The 16,652-nt window shown below is 43.3% G+C and overlaps 2 protein-coding genes across 14 annotated transcripts in view; both read right to left on the reverse strand.

Moving 5' to 3' along the window:
* lss (lanosterol synthase (2,3-oxidosqualene-lanosterol cyclase)) overlaps positions 1-13,416 on the reverse strand; it is a 71,289-nt gene extending 57,873 nt beyond the window's left edge. Inside the window, exons 1-5 of the mRNA XM_078228826.1 lie at positions 13,373-13,416; positions 11,607-11,775; positions 6,508-6,646; positions 5,143-5,251; positions 2,353-2,474 (exon numbers count right to left, since the gene is read on the reverse strand). Of these exons, the coding sequence (XP_078084952.1) occupies positions 2,353-2,474; positions 5,143-5,251; positions 6,508-6,646; positions 11,607-11,775; positions 13,373-13,392 (559 nt within the window). The 5' untranslated portion in view covers positions 13,393-13,416. The remainder of the gene's footprint in view (positions 1-2,352; positions 2,475-5,142; positions 5,252-6,507; positions 6,647-11,606; positions 11,776-13,372) is intronic.
* Positions 13,417-15,376: 1,960 nt separating this feature from the next.
* Positions 15,377-16,652, reverse strand: part of pcnt (pericentrin) — a 215,747-nt gene continuing 214,471 nt past the window's right edge. For all 13 annotated transcript variants that reach the window (XM_078228833.1, XM_078228839.1, XM_078228838.1 and 10 more), the window contains one exon: positions 15,377-15,933. In XM_078228833.1, the coding sequence (XP_078084959.1) occupies positions 15,902-15,933 (32 nt within the window). In that variant the 3' untranslated portion in view covers positions 15,377-15,901. The remainder of the gene's footprint in view (positions 15,934-16,652) is intronic.

A 16,652-nucleotide genomic window follows, 5' to 3' on the forward strand; every position in this document is an offset into this window, starting at 1 on the left:
CAGGGCAAAGAGTCAACGTGGGGCTCAGACCGGGGAGATGTGGTTTAGTTCAGGGGACTATTGGAGAAGCTGAGTTTGATCCAGGAGCCTGTGGAGGAAGAGTGTCTGGTTAGAAAATGGCAGCAAATCATATCTAAGCCATGGTCTAAGAAGCACAAAATGTTCTCTGTGTGTCTGTTCAGCAATAAGACCAAAATACTGTCGATGCTGAAAATAGAAACAAAATGCTGGAAATACTCAACAGCATCTATCTATATGTAATTGTTTTAATATCAGGCAAACTTGAGATTACTTTGAAGGGACTGCTGTGATTTCTGGCATCGAGATGAATCGCTGATCTGGTGTTAGGCTAATGCCATTAATGCCATGTGCATTTACATTGCACCTTCACATACTCAGGACATTTCAAAATTCTTTATAGCCGATGAGTTAATTCCTGTTGCAATGACCATCATGTAAGCAAACAGAATAGCTAATTTTCATTCAGCAAGGTACCATAAACAGTAGAGGAATCAACTCCATGCAGTGACACCACTATTCCCAGTCAGAATGAAGATTGTCGATTATCTTGTCGATCGCACCTAGAGGCTACACGACTGTAGGGAACTGTGATTGAGTTTACACACACTTTGTTTGCGCCCATTCTCCACTGATTACATTTTGCTGGTGAAATATCAATTTGTATCAGTTAACTATCCTCCACTCACTACATTATGCTGGAGAAATCATCCTACTGGTACTGGGAAAAGTTACTATAGTTTTGGTCATGAGTTTTACTTACAGTAGTTCACAAAGGTTTTATTTATTTTCTTTGCTCTAAGTATTTGCTACGACACTGCAGTAAGTTTCGGCCAGCCTCCAACACACTGGTTGATATAGTGGCTTCAGTGGATACTCTGCAAGTTTATACAACATGGATTCATGTCTTTATTGTTGACTCCTTTAATAAAAGGCTGGACACTATGAATGAAGGCAGTCGGGTGGTGGATTCCAGACAAGATTCCAGGCAATGTACTTACCATAGGATAAACATCTTCATGACGAATGTATATTCTCAGAGTTTATACTACTGTTTATTTTCATTGCTTGACAGACTGGTTTTTGAAGGAACTAATATTCATATCTATTTAATGAAGATAATTCCATGATTTTTGGGTTGCACATAATCCATTCACTAATACAATATTTGAGTTACACTCTTTACCAAGAAGGGCAAGACTTTCTTTTTACCTTTGAAAAAGGTTAGTAGCTTCTAGGTTCTTTCCTGTGATTATGCAGTATTGCATTTTCCTTAAAAGCTCTACTTACAGAATCATGGAATCTTAAAGGACAAGAGGCCAGCTGGCCCACCATGTCTGTGCTAGCTCTTTGAAACAGCTTGCCCAATTAGTGCCTCCTCTTTCCTAATGTCCTGCAAGTTTCCCCTTCAAGTATTTATACAAATCCCTTTTGAAAGTTGTTGTTAAATCTGCTTCCACCACAGACAGTGCTTTCCAGATCATTACAAATTCTGCTTAGATCATTGTATCCTCACATCACCGCTGTGAGTGAAAATGAAATCAATTTGTTTTGGTCAGTCAGATTTGGATATATTTTCCATTTATCAGATCAACTGTCGACATAATGTGGAGCTCTAGTATGCAATGTTGATGCTGTGTAAAGTAACTGATACCCCAATTAAAAAAGAATGTAAGGAAATGAGATGCAGCCTGCCACTGGGAAGCCTGGCACGAGCATTCGTACAACAAGTGTGACTGAATTCTCAGACAGGAGTTCTCCAATTGTCTGCTGCAACATCACTGTTTCTCTTAGATTCTGCGGGAACATTCCGCTGAGGTGACAATTGAGGAAAACCACTGCCGAAATTCACCCCTAGCACTGGTGATGATGTGCAGTGAATCAATCTAACCTTTGGATTATCACCCTTGGAGTATATTTATTTCCCCCTTGTGGAGTTACTACATCCTAATCAGCTGGCATCTTTTGCTTCCTCCCGACATAATATTCTTGGACATTATTAGCTCACAGCTTCTGAGAATCACCTTTATTACGGCTGGTCCTGTTTCAAGCTGCTTTCAATTTCTCGAAAATCAACGGTGGATTACACTTCTTTTATTGATTCCTCCTGCTCTCTCCAACCTGCCTCTGTTACAGATTCTCTCAATCTCACTATTTTACCCACTGTATTATTTCAAATTATTCAGGAACCTGTAAGGTCTGAGGGTTTTTTTTGTGTGTGTTATAGAGCATAGCATTAGCTTAGCATTTGTAATCAGTTTTCCTCAGGCAGCTTTAAAACTTCAGAAAAGGAAAGTTCCTTGCACACTGCTTTGAATTATTTGGATATCTGACCTTTATCGTGAAGGATATTTCTTGCTCGCACCAGGTTGGGGTCATCTGGCCCAACACCAAGGATTCGTAGGGCTGTGTAATTCAGTGCTGTTCCAAAAACTGTCGACTTGTCCTCCACATGCCTAGCATCAAATCAAAACACATAGGTCATATCTGGCATTAAGATACGGAAGAAGTTCAAACTAGGCCAAAAACAAAGCAAGGCACAAGTTTATCATCATCCTCAACACCACTGCTGATCTTGGCATTGGTGAAATCATGACAATCACTTTGCACCTTACTGGAAAAACTGACGATCTGTTTGGAAAGCAGAATAAAGATACGGCTGGGAAGCCTAGTGAAGCTAAAAAGAAGCGAGAGAGACTGAAAATTCAGAGTAGCAGAAAGGGGCTAAAATCCAGTGAGAGTTCAGTGAAGTGGAGCAGTTTTGAATGCCAGCAAGAATGAGAATTCAGAGGAGTGGAGCGGTGCTAAATACCAGTGAGAGTTCAGAGGTACTGAGTGGGGTTTAATACTCCCAAGAGTGAGAGTTCAGAGGAGCCGAGTGGGATTGAATACCCCTGAGAGTGAGTATGGTGGAAATATTGATTTCTGGCCAGAACTGTGAAATTTGGTCCATCACATATTGTTTGGATAGCACAGGAATTCAAATAATCAGTGAACCTTAGCTGTTATCAGTAATTAAACCCTTCACTTCTTTCCCTTAGGTTAGACCTGAATTCAGCCCAAGATACGGTAAAAGGGGTCATGATGATACTGTGTCTTACGAAATATATTTATACCATTCTTTTGTAAGAGGCAGTGTTTTGTTGCAAGGAATCGATTTGTCTGGAAAAAAGTGTGCAGATCCATGCTGAGACTGAAGGATAACTATTTTTAGCTAATGGTGTATTTGTCTAAACAGATTTAATTCATTTGTGTTTATTTAGGTTTTCCTTGGGGTTTCAGAGTAGAGTTTGATTAGGTGGATTGACAGAGGCAGAGTCATGTGCTTAATGGGAGGAGTTAAGCTTGCAGATTAAAGGCACAGTTTCTCCTTCATTTTAAAATGAGCAGTTCCTGCCTGTGAAGAAGGGAAAGGATTAATGTATTTTGTACCTAAAGGGAAAGGGTTAATGTATTTTGTACCCAAAAGGTTGAACTTTGTACTTAGAATGTATCACAAACATAACCCTTCATTGTGACTAAACTCCTCAGGTTTATACTGCCTCTGACATTAATACAAGTTATTCATTCTTTAACTTTTTATTCTTATAATTATAGACAATCAATGTGAATGATATTTGTAAAGTTTTACCTTTTCTACAAGCGTATGTGTGGTTTGAGGGAAGAAAGCAATTACATGATGTGGAGTGCGATACGGCCGTTTGACAGGAAGACTCCCCGCTGGTACAGCTGCAATCGTGCCGGTAACTTCAAAGGGGAAACCGCGGAAGAGCAGGAAACCGGAGTTTATTTCGTGACCAGAAGTTGTGAATTGTACTTTTGATTTGTAACTGGTCTGGAGTTTGCTTCGTGACCAGCAGTTGTGAATTGTACTTTTGATTTGTAACTGGTCTGGAGTTTGCTTCGTGACCAGCAGTTGTGAATTGTACTTTTGAGTCGTGACTAGTCTGGAGTTTGCTTCATGACTAGTATTGGGAGCCATGCTGTATAAATATCTCCACTTTTCTGTGTTCAGGGAGAACTTTGGCTTCCGCTTTCAGGGGTCAGGTTCTCCCGCAAGCTTGTGAGAATAAAGCCTTACTGTATTTTGACTCAGACTAGTCTCAGAGGTATTTTCTTACCTACAACACCTGAAAGAAGAAAGACCTATCTCTCTGTCGCTCTCTCTCTCTCTGGAAGTTGTCTGGGAGCTTCAGGATGGCAACCTCTGTACAAGAACGTAAGCCTATGTTTTGCTAACTGATTTTGAAGAGAGATTTAAATCTGTAAGATGAATATTCCTTGAATTGGAACTCATTAGGATAAGTTAGCAGTTAAGAGTTGCATCTTGTCATGTTTAAGTATTGTTCAATTGTTAAATGTTAAGCTAATTCATTTGTTACAGTTAAACTGTGTTGTCAAATAAAGTTTGTTTTGATAAAGGTTCCCCAGTTTGTCAGCAGAATCACACCTGGAGTGAAACATCATATCCTCACATTAATGTCAAAATAGTTGGGGTCTAGTTTAACTTGATTTGATTTATTGTCACATGTATTTACAGTGAAAAGTATTGTTTCTTGCGCGCTATACATACCGTTCATAGAGAAGGAAACAAGAGAGTGCAGAATGTAGTGTCACAGTCATAGCTAGGGTGTAGAGAAAGATCAACTTAATGCAAGGTAAGTCCATTCAAAAGTCTGACAGCAGCAGGGAAGAAACTGTTCCTAAGTTGGTTGGTTTGTGACCTCAGGCTTTTGTATCTTTTTCCCGAAGGAAAAAGGTGGAAGAGAGAATGTCCTTAATTATGCTGGCTGCTTTGCCGAGGCAGCAGAAAAAATGTAGACAGAGTCAATGGATGGGAGGTTGGTTTGCGTGATGGATTGGGCTACATTCACAATCTTTTGTAGTTCCTTGCGGTCTTGGGCAGAGCAGGAGACATGCCAAGCTGTGATACAACCAGAAAGAATGCTTTCTATGGTGCATCTGTAAAAGTTGGTGAGAGTTGTAGCTGACATGCCAAATTTCATAATTATGTTAGGGTTTCAGATCCGTACCTTAACAGGGTACAAACCTGAGATCAGTCGATTAACAATCTTACTCTCTCTATTCAGTGAAGTAACTTGTTACAAATTTATTGGTACTTACAAACCCCAGCCTCCATCTGGAAGTTGCACTGAGCGCAGATAACGGACCATTTCATTCTTCTGAGCATCTGTCAGTGGTATATTTGCCACATGACATGTAATCAGGAGCCCTAAAAGGAGATAGCATTCAAAAGAAAATCATTTTTAGTATCAATTATTATATTTAACTCTCCGTGCCCAAAACTGAAACCACCCTTCCGGGGTTAACATGGGCTGCTTCATAATTATTTAAATTCCTCATTTCCCAATCTCAGTAGTGCCATCAGAAATTGTGGAAGACATTACTCTGAACAAAGAAGAAAGCTTCAAGAAATTAGATAATTTACTCTTTCTTCTCTCTCCTTACTTTTCCCTGATTAGATATGGGGTGTGATGCAGGGAGTTACAAAGGAAAACAATGAACCCATGCTCAAGCACCATACTATGGATTACACCTCAACATTTCCATCGCCAGTCTACTGTGGTCTCTTCATTGGAAATATTGGGCTTCAATGTGGATTACAGGAGGGATGTGGAGGGGTTGCAGAAGAGGTTTACCAGGATGCTGCCTGGGTTAGAGGGTATGAGTTATAAGGAGATGCTGGGTGAACTAGGGTTGTTTTCTCTGGAGCGGCGGAGGCTTCGGCGAGACCTGATTGAAGTCTACAAAATTATGAGAGGCATAGATAGGGTTGACAGTCAGAATCGTTGAAATGTCTAATACAAGAAAGCATGCACTTAAGGTGAGAGGGGGAAGTTCAAAGGAGATATGAGGGGCAAGTATTTTACAGAGGTGCTGGAAAGCGCCGCCAGGAGTGGTGGTCCAGGCAGATACAATAGGGGCGTTTAAGGGGCTTTTAGATAGAATCCCTAAAGTGCAGAAGGAGACTATTTGGCCCATCGAGTCTGCACCGACCACAATCCCACCCATGCCCTATTCCCATAACCTATTTACCCTGCTAGTCTCCCTGACACGAAGGGGCAATTTACGATGGCCAATCAATCTAACCCTCACATCTTTGGACTGTGGGAGGAAACCCAGAGGATACCCATGCAAACACAGGGTGAACGTGCAAACTCCACACAGTGACCCGACGCCGGAATTGAACCCGGGTCCCAAGACGCTGAGAGGCAGCAGTGCTAACCACTGTGCAACCGTGCCACCCAGCCACCCAATATGCAAGAAGTAGAGGGATATGGATCAAGGACAGGCAGAAGGGATTAGTTTAGTTTGGCGTCATGTTTGGCACAACATCGTGGGCTGAAGGGCATGTTCCTGTGCTGCACTGTTCTATGATTTGTTTAGCAAACTCCCTTCCCTGGGCTCAGAAACCAGTGCCTGACAGGACTGTATCCAAGGTCCATTTCCATAATGTTGCTGACTAACCTGGTAGAAGAAAGAGTGGTCCACCGTAGTCTCCAGCCCAATGTCCATCCTCAGCCTGTAGTTGTGCATAAAACTTCATTCCATGTAGAACTGCCTCTTGTGGTGTACCAGCTCTTGGTAGATCCCTGGTAAATTTACTCTGAAACATCAAGACATGATACACATTGAATTATTTCAGCGTTGCGCCACTCCAGAAATGCTATTCTCCTGAAACACGCATTGAATTTTTTTGCAGCTTAAAAATAATTTTGATTCATAATATCGGTGAAACAGGCTTACAAATGTCAAAGAAGAAGGGAACACTTAGTGCTGGCTTGTGATGTTCGAGACACAAAATAATATTTGCAAATGACAAATTAGAGATCTCTGTCATTTCTGCACTAAGTTCATGTCTGGTTGAGAATGACATGAGTTGGTGGATTTTGGAGGGCGTGCCTATGCTGGATCACCTTTTGCTTTTTCAAGACATGCACAGTTTGTTTTAAATGCTCAGTTACTATTGCTGCCATTTCCTTTTGGTTTCATCAGGGAGTGAAGATATTGCTAAAGAAAATGGAGACTTTGGGAGAAGTTAAAGACTTTATGGTGAAATTTAACATCTGCATTCTCAAAGCTAAAGCAACACTCAGTTATAGGAATTGAGCTGCCAGCTCTTAATGTCTCCCAAAAGATACTGATGGTGACCAGCTTCCTTACCAACAGGTTCAGTAATTCCTTCGAGATATTGTCCTGCCTGGTGCTAGTTCTAAAGTGACATGCTTTAATCCAGCCCTCTCTCACTCTGAAACTTATTATTCTTTGGGGTTTGAGCATCGCTGGCAAGGCCAGCATTTGTTGTCCATCCTGAATTGCCCTGAGTGGCTTGCAAGGCTTTCAGAGGGCAGTTAAGAGTCAACCACACTGCTGTAGGTCTAGGGACACATTTAGACCAGGTATGGATGGCGGATTGGCTCACCTGAAAGAAATTGGTGAACCAGATGAGTTTTTTTATGACAATCGATGGAAATTTTATGGTCATCATCATGGGGGCTAGATTTTCAATTCCAGATTTATTCATTGAATTTAAATTCCACCAGCTGCTGCTGTGGGGGATTTGAACCAGAGTCTCCAGACCATTTGTCTGGATCTCTGGATTACTAGCCCAGTGACATTATCACTATGCCATCATATTCCCTAAAGGTACACAGGTACCCTTCCCTCTCAGCATTGATATGTTTCTGATCTGAAGTTCACCAATCTTAAATTGAGCATCCTCAGTCCCGGGGACAGCAACTGTTCCTAATCTGCATTGTGTGTTAAGAATTTCATTTCTACTAATGTTACTCCAGCGTTCAGTTTCTGTATCCCTTCTTAATTATACCCCAGCTGGGTGGTCAACTCTGGTTGGATCTATTCAGGTTTCATTACAGGACCTCTAGTCACACTTCTACACCCCTGCTTTGATTGCTTGACATATGCATCATTGGACCACACCACCTCCCCGCACCAACAAAACGAAGGAGATAGTCATCGACTTCAGCAAGCATAGTGGAGAACATGCCCCTATCTACATCAATGGGGACGAAGTAGAAATGGTCGAGGACTTCAAGTTTTTAGATGTCCAGATCACCAACAACCTGTCCTGGTCCCCCCATGCCAACACTATTGTTAAGAAAGCCCACCAATGCCTCTACTTTCTCAGAAGACTAAGGAAATTTGGCATGTCAGCTACGACTCTCACCAACTTTTACAGATGTACCATAGAAAGCATTCTTTCTGGTTGTATCACAGCTTGGTATGTCTCCTGCTCTGCCCAAGACCACAAGAAACTACAAAGGGTCGTAAACCAGACTCCCTTCCATTGACTCTGTCTACACTTCCCGCTGCCTTGGAAAAGCAACCAGCATAATTAAAGACCCTACACACCCTGGACATGCTCTCTTCCACCTTCTTCCGTTGGGAAAAAGATACAAAAGTCTGAGGTCACGTACCAACTGACTCAAGAACAGCTTCTTCTCTGCTGCCGTGAGACTTTTAAATGGACCTACCTCACACTAAGTTGATCTTGCTCTACACCCTAGCTATGACTGTAACACCACATTCTGCACTCTCCCCTTTCCTTCTCTATGAATGGAACAGAGTACAGGAATGAGATAGAGAATCTGGTGAACTTGTGTGACGATAATAATCTCTCCCTCAATTTCAACAAAACAAAGGGGATTGTCAAGAAACTACAAAAGGTTGTGAATGTAGCCCAATCCATCACACAAACCAGCCTCCCATCCATTGACTCTATCTGTACTTCCTGCTGCCTCGGCAAAGCAGCCAGCATAACTAAGGACACCACGCACCCCAAACGTTCTCTCTTCCACCTTCTTCCGACGGGAAAAAGATACAGAAGTCTGAGGTCACGTACCAACCGACTCAAAAACAGCTTCTTCCCTGCTGCTATCAGACTTTTGAATGGACCTGCCTTGCATTAAGTTGATCTTTCTTTATACCCTAGCTGTAACACTACATTCTGCACATCTCTCCTTTCCTTGTGTACGAACGGTATGCTTTATCTGTGTAGCGCGCAAGAAACAATACTTTTCACTGTACACTAACACGTGACAATAATAGATCAAATCAAATCAAGGAAAGATAATGCACTGTTATTTCATTGGGTGACTTTTCACTGTCAGTCAAACAGTCTCTTTCTTTCCTCTCGTTCCTTTTATTGATCATTCAAAGTGTTTTTTTAAAAAAAGACTTGTCTCCCAGGTTGCTTGCAGCAATGCCCTGGGAGATCACTATTTAATTCCTGGAGACTGCAGGATACTCCTATAGGATTGGTAACGTTACTCCCAACATAGCAACAGGATTAATGATCTAAACATTCACAATCAATTAAATCATTCAAAACGTTTCAAATAAAATGCTGTCAGAGAGAGTGATGGCACTGTGGGAGAGCGCAGTCTGGAGTATAGCTACAGCATCGTGGGGCAAATGACTGGCCAAGGTGAGGCACAGAAAAGTGGAAGACAACAGGATTTCATAATTAGGGGAATAAAACAGTGTTTCTACAGCCCCTTGTGTGAGCGGCTCCCTGGTGCAGCGTAAAGAACAGTGAGAAGAGGCAATTTTGAAGGGGTGGAGGGATGTGGAAAAACCAGAGGTCATGGTCCGGGGGGAACAATTGATAGGGATAGGGGAAGGGTTGACTTCCTGCAATCAGAGTTTCAGGAGCAAATTACAAAGCAGGACCTCAATGGTTGCAATCTCTCGATTAATCCCACTGCTACGTGTAACTAAGTATGGGAAGTGGAGGAATAAACAAATTAGTATGAGGCTGAAGAAATTGTTCAGGAGGGAAAAGTTTCAGGTTCCTGAGGCATTGGGATCAGTTCCGGGATCTGCTGAAGGTGAATAGGTCATAGTAGGGTGGCACAGTGGCTAGCACTGCTGCCTCACAGTGCTAGGGACCCAGGTTCGATTCCTGCCTTGGGGCACTGTCTGTGCAGAGTCTGCACATTCTCCCTGTGCCTGTGTGGGTCTCCTCTGGGTGCTTTGGCTTTCTCCCACAGTCTGAAAGACATGCTGGCTAGTTGCATTGGTCATGCTAAATTCTCCCAGTGTACCCAAACAGGCAGCGGAGTGTGACGACTAGGGAATTTTCACAGTAACTTCATTGCAGTGTTAATGTATGCCTACTTGTGACACTAATAAATAAACTTTAAACAGAGTTGGAACCAATGTCTCATGGACGAGTATTGTGCGAAAAATAACCAACTTGGCAGGGGTGTGGGCACCAGAATGAAACATTGGAGGGGAGAAAAAAAAAGTGCACAAATAATAACGCAAGTGTGCTTTGCCTCTCCCAAAGAATCGTTCAAAAACAGAAAGGTTCAGTCCTGGCAAAATGCAGGCAGTTTCAGTAGAATGGGTTTGAAGCGCATGTACATACAAGTGCACATGTTGTAGTAAATCAGGTTGTTGAGCTGCAGGTACAAGTCATCACATCAAAGACCCAGCTCAAAGATGTGGAGATGCCGGCATTGGACTGGGGTAGGCACAGTAAGTAGTCTCACAACACCAGGTTAAAGTCCAACAGTTTACTTGGTAGCACGAGCTTTCGGAGCCCTGCCCCTTCATCGGGTGAGTGTAGGATTTGTTTCACAAACAGGGCAAAAAAGACACAAACTCAATTACAAGATAATGGTTGGAATGTGAGTCTTAACAGGTAATCACGGTTAAGGCCATGTGCTGATAGCCAAGTTCCACACACGAGGACGGCCTCTGCCGGGATCTTGGGTTCATGTCACACTATCTGTAACCCCCACGACTTGCCTGGGCTTGCAAAATCTCTCTAACTGTCCTGGCTGGTACAATCCACACCTCTTCAACCTGTGCTTAACCCTCTCTCCACTCACATTGTCTGTACCTGTAAAGACTTGATTACCTGTTAAAACTCGCATTCCAACCATTATCTTGTAATTGAGTTTGTGTCTATATATACCCTGTTTGTGAAACAAATCCTACACTCACCAGATGAAGGGGCAGTGCTCCAAAAGCTCGTGCTACCAAATAAACCTGTTGGACTTTAACCTGGTGTTGTGAGACTACTTACTGTGCCAGCTCAAAGAAGTAGAGGGCTGGGAACTTAGCATTCCTGCCTATGAGATATTCAGCAGCAACAACAAGGCCATAAAATAGAGGGGGGGGGGGACAATACTGATCAAATAAATTATTATAGTAGTGAAGGATGATGTAGTCGAGGAGTTAACGAGTTATTTGAGTTAGATTTAAAGAATAGAGGAGTTATTACACTACTGAGTGCATACTATAGGCCACTAAATCATGGGGAAAATAGAGAAGCGAATTTTCAGACAAACTCAAATAAAATGCAAGAATGATAAAGCAGGGATAATGAAGGACTTCAAGTATCCAAATGTAAACTGGATAGTTGCAGCGAAAAGGGCAAAGGGGAGGAGGAATTCCTGAAATAGTGCAGAAGATAGGCCTGTCCCTGTGCTGTATTGTTCTTTGTAATTAAATTTGCAGATTGCATATAATGATGGCTATACATTTTTCTTTGAAAATGGATCAACAATGAAATTCCTTACACTACAGGTACCTACAGTGTTGAGACCCAATGAATGTAGCTCCAGCATTGTTTGAGGCCTGTCTTCTTCTTCTCTGTAGTCAATGTACCTCCAACTCTGTCTGCCTTCAACATTAGACAGCCTCCACCGGGTCAGGTCTGTTGCTGGCTCGGTTTTGTATGGACCACCTCTTCTGCGCAGACACCTGTGAACAGGAGAAGTGCACATCATGTGGAGCTAACCCAACCCTAGTATTCATCCTGCCAGAGCCACATGCAGGCTTAGGATTTTCCCCTAATCCTCAATGCCTGCTGCACTTGGTTGGAAACAAACCCATCTGCAAATTCCTTCCTGAAGATATTCAGTGTTTTAGCACTTGGTGCAAGTTAGTGCATAAAGGAAAAAATTTGTGGACTGAGACTGTCCCAAGCAAATGCATTAGTACATGTCTCCGCTTCCAATCTCTTCTGCTCACAACCATTGAGTGCAGGGCACGTTGGAGCCCCTCCAGCACTGAGGCAGGGAGGAATGTCTGAACAGAAAGGTACAGAATCAGAACACTTGAATGACCAATAATAGTGTAAAGGGAATCCAGATCAGATAGAGACCAGGGATCTGCAGAAACGGATCTTATCCAATCTGTGCAATGTACTTTCAATGGAATGTTGCAAGGACAGACAGAAGGCAGACCATGACACCTTGGTGTTATAGAATTACTACGGCATACAAGATTTGTCAGTCTATAGTGATTAATTTGCTTGGGATTTCTGTCTTGCTGATAACCTCTTTTTCCTCTGACACAAAGTCAACACATCTGTCATTTCCTGCTTTTCACTAATACCATTATTAGTTTTCAACAAGTTCCAAACCACCCTCGTTTTCCCATTACAACTGTAAGAATGTATTGACTTGGACATTGTTTGCAAGTTTGGGGTGGCACAGTGGTTAGCACTACTGCCTCACAGTGCCAGGGAGCCAGGTTCAATTCCCAGCTTGGGTCACTATTAGGCATCTGCATGGGTTTCCTCCGGGTGCTCCGGTTTCCTTCCATGGTCCCATGCTGGTTAGGCGCATTGACCATGTTAAATTCTCAGAGGGGAGGGAGGGGGAGCTACAGGGATGATGGTGCAGAAAGGCATGCAGGATAATGACCAGCAGGTCGGACAACACCTGTGCAGAGAGAACAGAGTAAGAAGTCTTTCAACACCAGGTTAAAGTCGAACATGTTTATTTGGTAGCAAATGCCACTAGCTTTTGGAGCGTTGGACTGGGGTAAACACAGTAAGAAGTCTATCAACACCAGGTTAAAGTCCAACATGTTTATTTGGTAGCAAATGCCACTAGCTTTCGGAGCGCTGCTCCTTCGTCAGGTGACGAAGGAGCAGCTCTCCAAAAGCTAGTGGCATTTGCTATCAAATAAACCTGTTCGACTTTAACCTGGTGTTGATAGACTTCTTACTGTGTTTACCCCAGTCCAACGCCAGCATCTCCACATCAGAGAGAACAGAGCCAATGTTTCCAGGCTGATGACACTCTCTCTCTCTCTCTCCACAGATGCTGTCAGACCTGCTGAGATTTTCCAGCATTTGATTTGGGTTTCAGATTCCAGCACCCGCAGTATTTTGCCGTTAGACGAAATTTAGAGCCCGAGTCACATGAATTAATTATTAGTTGGGTCGCTGAGGGTGCCGTCTATCCGCCATGAACAGGGCACTGCCAGCCCAGTGAAGCCGGCAGACGGCAGGCCTGCAGCGGGCATTGCCTACCCCTCCACGTCCCCGGGTATCAGCCCTCAGACTCACCCCCTATCCCCGGCCGCCATCTCCAACCGCCGGCTCTACCTCCTCGCGCGGATTGTAGGATGAGCGAGGGGGGGGCGGGGAGACACTGGCGCCGCCGCCGCGCGCCTGCGTCAGCTCACCATGAGCCGAGGAGCGGGGGACCAATCAGATCGCCACGCTATGGTGCGCCGTGTCGCGACTGGCCAATCAGTGGAGAGTAGGGCGGGGCAGACCACCCGCCCGCCACCAATCAGGCGGTCTCCCCTGCCCCACGGGCAGCCAATCGGCATTGGTCACCTGGCCGGGAGCAGCCAATGAGGGATGGGCGGGGCGCTCAGGGAGCTGCTGTTGATTGGTGAATGGGCCTCCGGCTGTCGCCATGGTTGGCCACAGCGGCCACAATGCCTCGCGCCTGTGACAGGGCTCTATAGACAGTAACCCACAGCACAAGCCAGCACTGGGTGAGACAGCAGCAGCTTGGCCCTTTCCTCACAGTCACTACTGCAGATTGATGGAGAGAGCGGCCTCTGTACAGTCAATGGGCTGGATTTTAGGTGTTGTCATGGTTTATTTATTAATGTCACATAAGTAGGCTTACATTAACACCGTAGCCTGTTTGGGTACACTGGAGGGAGAACTTAGCATGGACAATACACCTAACCAGCTCGTCTTTCAGACTGTGGGAGGAAACTGGGGCCACCCGGAGGAAACCCACGCAGACACAGGGAGAAGGTGCAGACTCTGTACAGTGTCCCAAGCTCGGAATCGAACTTGGGTCCCTGGCAGGGAGGCAACAGTGCTAACCACTGTGCTGCCCATCTCAGGACTGGCCTGTAATCTTCAGCAATCGAAGATCAATCTCCAGCTCTGCACAATCTTGGAGCAATCTTGGAGAAACAGGATATTTAAAAATATTTATTTTTGTTATTTCTCGTCACCAGATAAAAATATTGAAGATGGGTAAAAAGCCTGCTTGGTTGATTGTCAGGCATCATCCAATTGGATAATGAGTCCTTTTGTTTTCTGCTAATATAGAAGCAAATTACTGTGGACACTGGAATCTGAAACAAAAAGAGAAAATGCTGGAAAATCTCATCAGCTCTGACGAAGGGTCATCCAGATTCTATTCTCCCTCCACAGATGCTGTCAGACCTGCTGAGATTTTCCAGCATTTTCACTATTTGTTTTCCAGTTGGCGCAGGAAGGCATTGTGCCGCAAGGATGGATATGGTGCCTGATGAGTGGCCAGAGCTTTTGGCAAGTCATGCAATGAAACCTCCAGGAACACATTCAATCCCATGGGGATTAGCTTCAGCAGCTAAAATCCAAGACAGCTGCTCTGCGGCAATTTAAGCCATGTTTATTTGTGCTGCAACACTGGGGAAGCACTTCCTGCATATGTACAAATGCATTATGGTGATGGAAGTTACAGTATTGCATCTGCTGCATACTCCACCCTAAAAGTATGCCTGAAAATGAAGACCAGGTTTGCAAAACCATGACAGAGTAAGAAAGGAAACACCAATGAGAAAGTAGCAGCAGACTCTTGCAACTGTTTCCCAGGTGCTAGATCCAGATGCTTTCCAATTAATGTCAGCCGTAACATTTCAGAATGCAAGAAGACCTGTCCTCAAACTAACTTGTCAAAGTTTCTTGTTCAGTTAAAGGATCACAACTTATTACCACCTTAACTGAGTTGATTGAGCTGCATAGGAACTTGGTTCACACCACACAACACTCTGCCTGTAGCTTTTCGAACTTGTGCCCTCCCCCCGGCCGAGCAAGAAACCGTTGTATTGAATAGCTTTGGCAGTTTTTTGTGGTCTTCAAAATTTTTAAAGCAACTTTATCAAAGTCTTTGAGACCTTACCTGGAATATTGTGTACCTTTTTGGTTCTCATGCGCTAAAGGGAACACTCTGGCTCCAGACAGACTGACAGAGAAGGACTAGTATAGTGAAGAATGAAAATGGTTATGGGAGAGAAGTAAATGGCTCTCTCGGTAAAATGAGAATGAACACATTTTCACAGCATACCATGTAAACTTTATTTATTTTATGCAAAGAACAAACATTTACAAAAATAACCTCTTTAAAATCTTACGTGATACATGTAGGTGTGGACAGTGGCACACAGGTCTCTGGTCACATTTAAATCTGGAGGAGATGCACTAAAACTGCTAGGTCATTGACCATCATTCTTCTGAAGATAAAGTAAGTAATACACGCGCGCACGCGCACACACACACACACACACACACACCCTCCCACAGCGATTCAATGGTGAATCTGAAACCCACCCAACCTGATTGAATAATGAATGTTCCAACATTCCCATTTGTTAGTGAATGCTACAGAAAACATGTTTATTTTAAATAAAACGTTCTTCTGTGCTTTAAACAGTGTGCAGATGCAGTTCCAAACATATAATTACCCTTGCTCACAATAAGGATCAATATACATGCACAGTTTTTTTAAAACCATATGCCTAAGTCATAAAGCAGGAATTTTGCAGTCTTCATATTGGATATTGCATTCATACTGGATCCACCTTATTTCAGGCTACTTCTATGCCGAGCTGTTCCTGGAAACAATAGAGCAACAGGTAAAGAAGGCTGAGAAAAGTTAAGTGACAAATCAGAGATTGCAACAAGGCAAATAAATGATCATTGAGCAGGTTAATCGCAGGAGAATGGAGACACTTCTTCACCACTAATCTAAATGTCTACGGCACAAAAGGAGGCCATTCCACCCATCTAGTCCATAACAGTTCTCTGCAAGAGCAATTTAGCTAGTCCCATTTCCTTGCCATTTCCCAGAGCTTTTCAAGTTGTTTCCCTTGAAGTGCTAGTCCAACTGCTTTCTCAAAGCCATGATTGAATCTGCCTCCTTCACACTTCAGACAGTGCACTCCAAATACAAACAACTTGTTGCATAAAATAGCTTTTCATGTCGTTTCTCGGTTCTTTGGCCAATCACCTTAAATCTCATTGCTCTCACCAATAGGAACAATCAGTTTCTCAACCTGCTCTACCACCTTCAAAGATCTGGGCATATAGAACCCCAGGTCTCCATTTTCCCTTTAGAATTGTATCCATATTTTATATTGCCTTCATCATTCTTCCCCCAAATATATAATTTCACATACTGAATTAAATTTCATCTGCTATATCTTCCTATTCCACCAGCTTCTTGATGCCTTCTTGAAGTCGCACACTCCTCCTTGCAAAATGTTGAAATTATGCCCCATACACTGAAGTATAAGATATGAATATATATCAAGAAAACCAGTGATCTCTGAAC

Source organism: Mustelus asterias, chromosome 14, assembly GCF_964213995.1.
Source record: "Mustelus asterias chromosome 14, sMusAst1.hap1.1, whole genome shotgun sequence".
Taxonomy (NCBI): Eukaryota; Metazoa; Chordata; class Chondrichthyes; order Carcharhiniformes; family Triakidae; genus Mustelus; species Mustelus asterias.